This window comes from Chrysochloris asiatica, unplaced genomic scaffold (genome assembly GCF_000296735.1).
Source record: "Chrysochloris asiatica unplaced genomic scaffold, ChrAsi1.0 scaffold00017, whole genome shotgun sequence".
NCBI lineage: Eukaryota > Metazoa > Chordata > Mammalia > Afrosoricida > Chrysochloridae > Chrysochloris > Chrysochloris asiatica.
The window spans coordinates 18,355,218-18,367,640 of NW_006408535.1; the positions used below are offsets into that span (position 1 = coordinate 18,355,218).

A 12,423-nucleotide genomic window follows, 5' to 3' on the forward strand; every position below is an offset into this window, starting at 1 on the left:
TGCTGTGGGTCAGAACTGACAAGACAGCACTTAACCACCACCACCTATATAAAATCACTGTTTACCTTTGAAGATAGCAATAATACAAGGATGTTTCTTAGGAAGGATAAAATGACAGTTGATATACACTTTGTATATCAACCAAAATGTAGTTAAAACAGAATATTTTACCTTCCAAAATTCATTATTGACTTTAGTTAAAAACTGTTTTATTTTTTCATATCTTTGATAAAAGATTAGGCGTTTTTCCACATTCTTCTTTTGCAAGTGGAACATGACTATTACATATTGGAATGTCCTCAATATTTTTTATTACCTATCTTGTTATAATTAGGTTTTCTTTTGACTTTTAGTAGCATTAATTTTTAATAAAAATGTAAATATGTTTTGTTAACGAGTTTAGAAAGGAAATATATTTAAAGAGTTTGTAGAAAGACATATACAAACATTAGCTATTTCTGTGTGGTAAAATTAGTTGTTTTTTTCATTTTGTATTTTTAAATTTTTATTTCTACTATATAGGAATAGTACTAACATAGATCTTTCAAGAACAAAGAATATCATTGTATAATGTATGGTGTCAGATTACCTATCATACAATCATCTTGATAATAAATATCATATAGGCAAACCTGCCACATAGCAACCTAGAGATCATTCAGATAACTAAGATAATTGTACATTAGATATACTCTGATTTAATATCATACACATGGCACATAGAAAAAAAAAATCTTATGGTCAAACCCAAGGTTTTAAGAAGACTCACTTTCTTAGAAATTTTTTCGACTACAGCATCTACCTCAGAAATGTTTTTTTTTTAAAGCCTATTCAATGCCTATAGATTCCAGAAGGTCTACTTTTTATTTAATACTTTCTATTAGGTATAAGGATTCCTGGTGTGGCTCTATGGGTTAATGCACCCATAATGGGTTAAGACTGCAAATCCGTTTGAACTGCAAAGTCAGCAATTCAGGCTCATCAGCTGCTCCTTGGAAACCCTATAAAGGGTTGCTATTGGGCTGAAGCAACTTGACGGCATTAATAACAACAACATTAGGGTATAAACCTAACTGTAGTGAGGGTTAGTTTAATCTATATCAGTAATCTTAGACATTTTTGACAACCATCTTGGTAGCATCCTGAAAAACATGCATAATGTAACAGTACTTAACCAGTTAACCTCTCTATTTAATGCTTTAAGATCTGAAAAAGTGTTACTTTGGTAATTGTTTAAAACAAACAACTACTGTGGCATCTTATAGCTAATAATTTACTACTATACCGGCATGGCGCTGCAGGTAAATGTATTGGGTTGCAAGGTCAATTTGAAACACAAGGTTAGCAGTTCAAGCTCACCAGCCGCTCCTCGGAAACCCTATATAGGGTCACTATGAGTCAGAACTGACTGGACAGCACTTAACAACAACTATACTTAAAAGTCTGTTCAGTCATTCTAGAAGTATTCAGATAGCAGTTTACAAAGTTTACAAAGCAAATCATGTCTATTAAGAAAATAGAATATACCACCAAGTTGGAAAAATACATCTTAACAAAACCAAATTTTTAAAAATCTTACACAGTCAAAACATTCCTTTATGTTCATATGACAAATTTTATTGAGCCAAGACTTTGTTCAAAAGTGATGATGGCCAGATTTCTGAAACAACAGAAAGTATCAATAGCAGCTTTTAAAGAAGCATTACTTTGTTCAAATGAATATTTTAATGTCCAGTATAGTGAGACATTTCTTCCTTTTCTAGTCTTAGAGTCTTTCTTATAGTAATGTCCATATTTTCTTGAAATTCTTTATATGTATTGGTTATTGGAAGAGCTAAACAGTTGTTATACTTGTTTCCAATGGGAAAATCCATATGCAGGCATTCAATTGAAGGAGTGGGTTTAAATCCAGTAGGTGGAATGGAACTACAACCAGTTGCAAAAATAAGAATATCTTCCATTGTTGTTGTAGATTTACCACCTGAAAGTTTACCACAAGAAAAGACAATAAATCCATGTTATATCTGATACCATCACCCTCTTACACAATTAGACTGGAAATTTTAGAATGTAGCAACTCCCACATTCATTTTTGGCAACCAGTACATCTGATAAATGTTTATTTGGTTCTCAAAAAGAGGGACCCTTAAAATCATTTAGTCTAACTACTCCGTTTATGTGAATGCCCTCTCTAACATAAAATTATCATATAGTCGTAGGTGCTCAATAGGATTTTAAAACTCCATCTTTTGGGGATAAAATATTTAAAATAATTGTGAATCACTTGTAAGTATAAGCCACCACTATTTTATAAATGTTTTATATAAAGATAAACCAATCGGTGTCAAAAGTGAAAAAACAAAATAGCAAAATACAATTTCAACTGAAAGTTCGTTTTCATTCTATTAAACATCCTTTTAATATCATAGTCATAGTCCTAACCAATACATAAACAATTCAATTTAACTTAAAATTGAGAAAGATGAAATAAGATAGAAGACTGTTTTATGTTGTATTCTATGCCGCTTTTTTAAAAATTGTTTTTAAATTTGGCGTTGGAAGATGACAGTATTATTAACATGAAAAGACCATATTCAAGGAAACAAATACTGTTCAACAAACATTCTGAGACAGTTAAATAAAATAAATAAATAAAATATCCACATACCCTCAATAGTCTGTAAGTAAGTGTTCCAAAATCCCAAAGCTTGTACATCAGATAAAGTGTGGACTGTAAAAAGATCACTAAGGACTTTTGCAGAAAGAGTCTCAGGTTTATGACAGAGGATGCTACAAAATGCTTCTGGATAAGTCTGAATTTTCTCCAATATACCAAGAGTTTTAAGACCCTGCTTAAAGCTTAAGGGGGAGGAAAAAAAAAAGGAATGAGCCATCATTCATACACGTTAAATATTACTATAAGGAATTAATATGCCAAGTAAATTTACCTGACATTTTTCAAAAACATCTAATGATTTTTAAAAGGCCAAACATCTATCTCATATTTACTTAAGATGTTAAAAAAAAAAAAAAATTAATAGATCATATGACACTTCTAAAAATTAATATAACTAATTTATTGTTTTTGTTTTGTAGTTTTAAAATTAAGCTATTAATCTTTTATTGAGAGGAAACAAGAATTTTACATTTCAATGTTAAATATAAAAATAAAGTTTCCAAGAGACGATAAAGCAAAAGACTAATGACTCTTAACCACATTAAAAAATTTTTAATTTACGTATGGCTCCTGGTGTGGTGCTGTGGGGTAATGCGTCAGACTGCAAAGTCATTTGAAACGCAAGGTCGAGCTGCTCCTTGGATACCCTATACAGGGTCACTATGGGTTGGAATAGACTCTACTGCACTTAACAACAAATCCTGGTGTGGCGCTGTAGGATAAGCACTGGATTGCTAACCAAAAGGTATGCGGTTCAAGCCCATCAGCTGCTCCTAGAAAATCCTATACAGGGTTGCTGAGTTAGAACCAATGTGACGGCACTAACAAAAATAATAAGAAATTAACAAAGACAAAACAAAATGAGAGGGGAAACTCTGAGGCAAGTTCTGGTCGCAACTCCTTCTTCGCAACCCTGCCTCCTGTGTCACGCACAGCCCACTGGTGGGTCCCCTCAGACAGGAAACTTATCTCAGATTGTGGTGGGCAATTATGCCCAGATTAGACAATCACTTGTGGAGTTGTTCCTGCCCTGCCAGCGAGAGGTACAAAAAACACCCAAGAACCAGCGCGGAATGGCTGGCAGCAAAAGCAGGAGTGATGATGAGTTCATCTGCTTCCAGTCTCTCTGTGCTGGTGGACCAACTCCAGTGCCCCGAGCAGCCCCCAGAACACTAGTGTGAGTGGTCACAGTTGCAGCAGTAGCAACAGCCACACTAACAGTTGGCATCACCACTTGGTGTAAAGGAGCCATGTGCTGTTTTCAGTTGCAGTTGTCCTGGCCCTGGTGCTCAACCTGCTACAGATACTTTTCCCTGAAGAAATAATTGCCACAGTCTTTTCTTCTGCCTGGTGGGTTCCTCCCTTTTGTGGGGAAAGCATCTGCTGTTGTAGGTGTACTCTACCCCTGCATCAACAGTCACCTTGGAGAACCCCACAAGTTTAAGAGAGAGTGGGCCAGTGTAATACTCTGTATTGCAGTTTTCATTTGCATCAACCACGAAAGTGCTAAATTGGATTTTGCCAATAATGTTCAGTTGTCTTTGACTTTAGCAGCCCTCACTTTGGGCCTGTGGTAAACATTTGATCACTCAAGAAGTGGTCCTGGGCTTGGAATTACCATAGCATTTCTAGCCACTCTGATAACTCAGTTTCTTGTATATAATGGCCTTTATCAGTTTATCAGTATACATCCCCAGATTTTCTGTGTATTCGTTCTTGACTCCTATGCATATTTTTCTCAGAAGGTGTAACAGTAAGAAATATAGGATAGTTGGCTATGGGTGTTCCTGAAAAGCCACACAGTGATTGAGTTTTCAAACCCAATGATTCTGAAGAATAAACACGATTTGGGAAGAAAATCAGAAATAATTGATTGTGACAAAGATGGTATTTTTTCCTAAATAATCTATGTTGATTGGGTTGCCTCTACAGTTGACTTCTGGAAGAACAGCGAAGTGGGAAGAGTAGCTACTTATCTTGAAATCTGACCTGGATTCATTGCACTCAGACCTGTGCTCTGGAAAAATGTGATCACAGCCTGTGGGTGGGAGTCCAGCCCAGGGGCAGTTTCTCAAGTACTGAGTCTGTTTGTATTAGTAAAACAGGTTGCCATATTTCAAAGCCTTGAACTAAACTTAATGACCAACTATTGGTTTTGTGACAGTGCCCAGAGGAGACAGGCTGATGTTGTTTAACAGATCAGTATGGCATAATAATATTTATCCCAAAATTAAAAAAATAGGGTTGTGTTTTAAAAATACGTATTTTTTAAAAACCCTGTGTGTGAGGAGCTTGTGCTCCTGTTTGAGTCTCAGCTGTGGAACGGAAGGAGCCCCTCACTGCCTAGCACTCTGGGTGCCTGCTCACACACTCATGATCACACACGCAGCTCCTCCTTCTATACGTGGAATTTTGTGTAGACAATCTTACTGATCTGTTGAAATTTTCACCTCAGTTTCTGAAATCTGTCTCAAATCTGTAATCACATAAAAAAAGTGAATACATCTCTACTGTATACTTCAATCTCCAAGAGCCAAGATGATTTATTTCTTTGATACCCTATAACTTTTTTGTACCTTCCATGGAACCTTGTCCTTTGAAATACTCCAGTCTTATGGGTTTAGTGTACTTTCAGTTTTTACTTCCAAATTTACTGTTTTTTATTATGCAATTTATGTTTCTGGTTTGCTTTAAATTCTGTTCAAGTGGCTTCATGAAAAAAATGTTTCTTTTAAATAGAAAGCACCACTCCATAGAATGGGAATTTCGAGCAACTTGCCGATGAGTACTGACATATTTTATTTGATTTCTGTAATGGTTCTTGGGTTTTGCTTTGTTTTGAGAAAGATTTCTTGGCATACATTTTAAGTTAGCATAGCTAATTTGTTGTAGAAGAAATTTGTTTAAAAGAAAATTGGATTGTTCTGAGCTTTGGGATGATTTCTTATAAATTTTCTAAAATTGAAAATGATTAGTTATGTAAAAACAAACATTTCCAATGATCATGTCAGCATTTTATGAAAACCCAGAAGTTATTAGATGAAAGCAGTGGACGAATCTTTGAAATATACTTGATGATTCACAAATAATAAGTATTTTTTTCCTCTTCAGCTGGAAATCTATATGTTAGAAATAATGTAGGAAAAAAATGTGAATCTGAAGAATTTCTTTCCCAATAATTTATAGCAAGTATGTGAACCCCAGTGATGAGTTTGTAAAAATGTAAAATAGTATGAACAAACTTTGCACTATACCAGAATTGAACACAGTGAGATTCACATTCATACTAAGTTTTCAACATGTGTTAACCGCGCCCCAACCCCCCCAAAAAAAAAGGAAATAGAAAATATCACAGATATTGAATACATGACAGGGCACTAATTTAACTAATCAAAGCATTTTTCTAAAAAAATCAATAATCTAATTTAAAAAACATGTATAAGTAACAAAAAATATATAAATTTTTAAAACTCAATTATCACAAATAAGAAAATAACAGAAGTAACATTATCAAAAATGAAAAACAAAAACAAAAAACTAAGACTATGAAACACTGGTTTTACACCTTAACTATGGTCTTGATCTTCCATCAATATCCCCTTTTCTACTTATTTTTCCTATTTTTGAATAAAGTAAAAACACCACTCAATTCTCTATCCAGCTACCTACCACTTTTATCCATTTTCCTTTCTAGACAAGCTACTTTAAAGGTTATCAACATTCACTGTCTGCATTTCTTTTATGCCCTATTCACTTCTCTTCTACTCCTGTGTGCATCTCACGAGATCCTAACAGATCTCATCAAACCCAACAGTCCTTATTCTGCTTGAAAGTTTAGTTAGTCCATACTACTTACTACCTCCGTTTAAAAACAGTATTGGACTCTATGATACCACTTCTTCTGGTTTCCACACTACTTCGCTGGTAAGTCCTTTCCAGTTTATCTCAGTTTTCTTTTTTCTGTACTTTGTCTTAAATGTTGATGCTTGTGTAATCTTGCTGGTGACCACGCTGGTCTACCGATAAGGGGAAGTGGGGGAAAAACAGCAATGAAGCTGTGAGCTAAGTCTGACCACATTCAACAGACTCCTGTCAATGTAGATTTAGACCTTGTTGGCCAGCAGTATAGCAAGACTTGGGGACTCCTGAGCCCATGGACAGGGACGTAAGTCACAGAGGACTAGAGTGGAGAGTGAAGCATCCAGCCGATGAGAAGTGAGGGGAGATGCACAAGAATGCCCATACTTGCAGATAGTGCCCATCTGACCTAGTTTCAATGGCTGTATGATCATAACTCGGCTAGAGGAAGAAAGAAGAGGAAGAAAAGTGTAATCTGCTATAATTCAATGAACTTGATCTATACTTTCGGATATAGTTTAAAAGAGGGAACGAATCTTTACAGCAAGGATCATTCCCACCTCCTATGTACACAGGGTTGATAGGGATGGGCAACTTAGACACTGGCTACCAAAAATAGGGCGGGGGGAGGCTAGAAAGTCACAAAGTGACAGGCTTACAAGCTTTCAAGAGTGAGCTTAGTTTCAGAGGGTGCCGGGGAAGGTAGAATCTCCACTGAGCAGTTTCCAACCTGTCTAGATGGGGCTGGTGAAAGGAGATGTGGGTAAGACCCATGTAGATAAATAGTGAATAATTGCTATCAGGACTGATTGTGAATATTACAAATGTAATGGTAGATATTTTATAACAAAAGGAGGGAAGTGATTGATCTTATAGTCCAGGAGCAGAGAACCCTGGCACCATCAAGGGAAAAGAGTGGAGTGTGGGACCCTATCCAGAGAAGCAGCAATATCAGAGATGGAGGCAGAGACGATGACATGGAGAGATGGAGCAGCTGGGGACTCTGGGCTCAGGGAGAGAGAAGGGCTATGTGCTGGTGGTGGTGGTGGTGGGGGGAGGGGGGCAGGCTTCCAGGGTATACCCTTTGGTTGTTTGAATGGCTTTATATTCCTGAGTACTCGGTGTATATCCAAAAACACCCAAAAAACCCCCAGAGGGAATGGAAACAAGTAAACAAATGCTGTTGAATGATGATGCATGCAGGGGATTGTAATCACTGCAATGAAACGAAATACAACACAATGAATGTAAAGCTGATGTTCTCCCATGTAAAACTATTACTCAATTACAATAAAAACTTAAAAAAAAAATGTTGATGCTTGTCTCTCAAGGATATGTCCAATTTCATTTTCTCTTCTCCCTTTACATACATATTTCAGGCAATCTCACCCTCTCATTTGGTGAATGTATTTTTATCCCTATAAGAAATAGATCTCATAGACTACTGGGTACCATATGCAGGATTTCTAAGCAGCTAAATTTATTAAATCCAAAAGAAAGCTCATCACTGTACTACCAAAATCTGGATCTTTATTGACATTAAAATGCCCCATTACCCATTAAATTGTCATTGCTAGAAATCTGAAGGTCACCCTTTAACTCTTCCCTCTTCCATTCTTAATAACCAAGTCCTTCGAATTTTCTAAAAATTTTGCTCATTTTTCTGTTAGCAACCTAGTATAAACCACCTACAGATACCTTTCAATAGCAAGGAAAATAAACTGTTTAATATTATGGTGCCAGCTTATCTAGCATAGAACTATCTTGATTAAAAATGTCAAAGAAGTAAAAACTGTCATTCCACCAACTTTTCACTCCATGTCGTTTTTTGTTTATTTTTTCTCATTGTTACTGTATTCCTATGAGTTACCTTATGTAGATTTTTTTTTTTTAATTAAATGTTTTTATTTTGCATTGAGTGAAAGTTTACAGGGCACATCATCAGCTTCACATTCAACCATTCATATAGTTTGTTTCATTACATTGATTATTATCCCCGCCATATATCATCAGTTTACAGTTTACAGCTTATGTAGATTTTTAAATTCCATTTTTTATTAGTAGTATTTTGGAATGAATCTCTATATATTGCTTTGATTCGAAGTTATGTATAACTATTCACAATTTAATGTTGTCATTATTTTACAAGTTTGACTCAAGTGTAGAAGCTTTGCCAGTCCCATCAATATTGTAATTTCCTAAATATGTCCTCATATATCCAGAACAACTGACAATGTTATTATTTTGGCTTAGACCATCAGACTAAATTGAGAAAATTCAAGAAAACATAAAAACATATTTCTATAATTCTTTGTTCTTTATTCCTTCCTCACACTCTAAGAATCCATCTTTTATACTGTGCCTTCTGTTTCAAAAACTTCCTATTCATTCTTTCAGGATAGATCTGCTGACCACAAATTCTCTTAGCTTTCATTTATGTAAGAATGTCTAGAATTTCCTCTTTCTGTTGCTATGTGATTTCTTAGGTCTCAAAGTCTCTACCTGGTCTATCTTCTACCTTTCTAGATTCTTGATGTTCTACTCTGTCTAATTCTCGTTTATGTCATTTTTACTAAGAACTCTTCTTCAATGAGGATTTAGCATTCCTTTTAGTCTTGGGTTACAGAAATTTCCTTACACAGCCAATTGTATATGTATTTGCATTTGCTGTTACTCTATTAGTATCACCATTCTCCAAAACAATTACTTTCTTTATTTCCTTGCTATGGATTGGATTCCACACCCAAGTATGGAGTAAGGAGAGGATTTTTGATTTCATATGATTAGGCCCTTTTGCTTTTGGCTTCGTTATCTCTAGCATTTTGAGGACTAAGGTATTTATTTTAAAAGATGGTTTTCACTATATAGTTTTTATTTACTTAAATATTAAGGAGAGTGTCTTAGTTATCTAGTGAAACTGTAACAGAAAACATACAAGTAGAATGTAACAAACAAAATTTTATTTTCTCATAGTGTAGTAGGCTACAGTCTGAATTCAGATGTCAGCAATAGGAAAAGACTGTCAGGTCTGGGGAAAGTCTTTGTCTCCTGTCAACATCTGTGAGCCCTCTATCCCAAGGAAATCTCCATATGTCTTGGTGTGCAAAAAAAAAAAAAAAAAATGTCACTAACTATTCCTCCCATAGCCCTCTCTAGTAGGCTGGGTTTGATAATCGAGTGCAATGGCCACCATTAGAGGGTTTATTAGGGAAGTTAACAGGTTATAATTCAAGGCCAACAATACTCAGGGCACAATTCTTGGATCAGGACAGTCTCTCCTAAGGTGTACCCACAGGCAGGTCTCTCTCTGGCCCTTGGCCTGGCCTCTGCCCTGCTCGAACAAAGTTACAAATCTCCTTCAGGATTGCTGATGTATGCCCAAAGGACACTCTACTCTACTGTAAGCTTCATTCCAAAGGCATTCAGTTCTAGCTCCATGGATCAGCAAACCTAGTTCCCCAATTAAATGCCTAGCAGCATCTCACTCTGCCCAAAGGCACTTAGCTTCACTTGCTCTGTGGGCCAGGAAGCCCACTGCTCTGTCCGGTGCTTTCTATCTTGTTTTTGTCACTGCTGCTACTCTGCCACACCTCTGCTTTTCCACTGTTGTTTCAGTTTTCTGTTCCTGGATTGAGAAAGTTCAATGTGCAAAGATCTTGGGGTTCAAAGGAAGCACTCCATTCCTAGCTCTTTTTCTTTGATGGTACTGAGATTAACTTCCTCACTTTCTGCTTCTGAGATAGCTCATTCTGTTACTTGCAAGATGGAAACATCGACTACTCAGCAGAATTAGCCCTGTTAACGATCACTCACAGCTAAATCATATTACACCAGTATCTTTCCCCATCGGTTTTCACCCAGATACATCTAGATAAAAGTTGTTTGGTGGGAGTTCATAAAGGTTTTTTGTTGTTCTTAGGTGCTGCCAAGTCGATTCCAACTCAGCGACCTTCTGCATAACAGAATGAAACACTGTCCAGTCCCCCATCACCCTCTTAATTGGTATGCTTGAGTTCAATTCTGCTGCTATTGTGCCAATCCATCTAATTGTGGGTGTGGGTGGGTGTCCTTTCTCTTTTTGACCCTCCACTCTTAAGGAATGATGTCTTTATGTCCTTCTCCAGGGACTGGTTCCTCTTGATATCATGAGAAATGAAGTCTTACCATCCTGGCTTCCAAATAAAAATTCTTAACAGCAAATTCTAATTAAAAGTGTCATTATGTACTCCAACCAATAAAAACAAAACAAAAACTGTTGCTCCTAATTTTGGATCCACTGAAAAGACCTACAAACAATGCCATCCTAGCCAAAAATAAAAAAGATTCCTAGAATCCACACTGTGGTTTTGAAATACTATTTCCCATTAAAAGACATAAGCATTCCTTAGGCCAAAATCTACAAAATGGTTCTGAAACATTATGCCATACTAGCTAGCAAGAAAGCTATCAAAGACCACTTAGAGTCATAGCAAAAGAACTGGAAAAACAAACAAAAAAACCATAAAGAGGTTTATACAGGCCAAAGATGAGACTATATGAATTTCAATAAGGATAATAAATACAATGGTTTTTAATACATCAAGTATATTTAAGTCTAGAGGTTAATGATATTGGTATTAAAAATATTATGTTGCTCACTTTTGAGATGATATGCATGATGTACAGTATTTGCTTGAAAATAATAAGATTGGTCATAATAAGTGCATAAATGCTAAGATCTAGGTGGTGAATATATAAATGGTTATATTAGTCTGTCCACTTTCGTATATATTTGCATTTTCCGTTATTAAAAAAAGAGAAGAGTACATGGGAATAAAAGAAGTTTGTAAACTCTTCTAATAGTGGTACTAGAAAAAGATTTGAATACTACTAAGTTACAGAAGAACAAGAAGAAACACATCTACCTTGTTAATCACAAAATGTTCATACTGACTTACCTTACTCAATAGACAATAGACACTAAATAGTTATGTAATGAGTAGAGATGGAAATGTATAATTGGTTCATGATGTAAGAATTTTTAAAACAATTATTTAGAATACTAATTATAAACTAGAAAAAAAAACTGAAGTAAAGATTACTTTCCCAATTAAACATCACATATTTACATAACTTGGTACAGTAAAGCAATCTATAAAAGGTTTATTTTTAAATACATATTCAATACCAACTGTATCTCACATTAAAAGACAACTAATCACTTTAGTGGTGTGGCACTTTGGGTTAATGCACTGGACTGCAAGGTCAGTTTGAACCACAAGGTTGGCAGTTTAAGCTCACCAGTTGCTCTTAGGAAACCCTATAAAAGGGTTGCAATGGGTCGGAACCGACTCAACGGCAAAAGAATCACTTTAAAAACAGTCCTGGTGTAGTGTCATAAGATAAGCACTCAATCTCTAGGTCAGTTTGAACTGCAAGGTTGGCATTTCAAACTCACCAGCTACTGTGAAAACTCTATACGGGGTAGCTAGCTATGAGTTGGAATCGACTCAATAGCACTTAACAACAATCATTTCAAACATGTAATTTAAGAGAATTTTTCATATAACTTACAACATATAACTTACCTTTCAAAAGGTGCTTGGACTCTCTTAATGACATGGTAGAAAAGTATGTCATTAATCAAGTGATATTTATCACTTAATACCGTTACAAGTTTTAGACAACCAGTAACTTCTAGATAGTTATAGCATTCGTTTATTACTGAATTTAAGTCAGTCATATTTGTTGCAGTTTTTATCTGTAATCAAAGGAAAAATACACCTGCTTTACTAGCTAGTAACATTTACATTTTCAATGATACAGTATCTTATATTCAATTAATGACTATGTCAGGCTGGAGTGAAAAGTATACCAAAAAATATTTATCTAGAATAACTGCTTGAAAA

At 35.5% G+C, this 12,423-nt stretch overlaps 1 protein-coding gene and 1 pseudogene across 1 annotated transcript in view; one reads left to right on the forward strand and one right to left on the reverse strand.

The window, feature by feature from the left end:
• Positions 1 to 1,724: 1,724 nt before the first annotated feature.
• Positions 1,725 to 12,423, reverse strand: part of G2E3 (G2/M-phase specific E3 ubiquitin protein ligase) — a 52,228-nt gene continuing 41,529 nt past the window's right edge. Inside the window, exons 11-13 of the mRNA XM_006835369.1 lie at positions 12,103 to 12,275; positions 2,669 to 2,859; positions 1,725 to 1,981 (exon numbers count right to left, since the gene is read on the reverse strand). Of these exons, the coding sequence (XP_006835432.1) occupies positions 1,725 to 1,981; positions 2,669 to 2,859; positions 12,103 to 12,275 (621 nt within the window). The remainder of the gene's footprint in view (positions 1,982 to 2,668; positions 2,860 to 12,102; positions 12,276 to 12,423) is intronic.
• On the forward strand, positions 3,668 to 4,487 carry LOC102822903 (annotated as a pseudogene).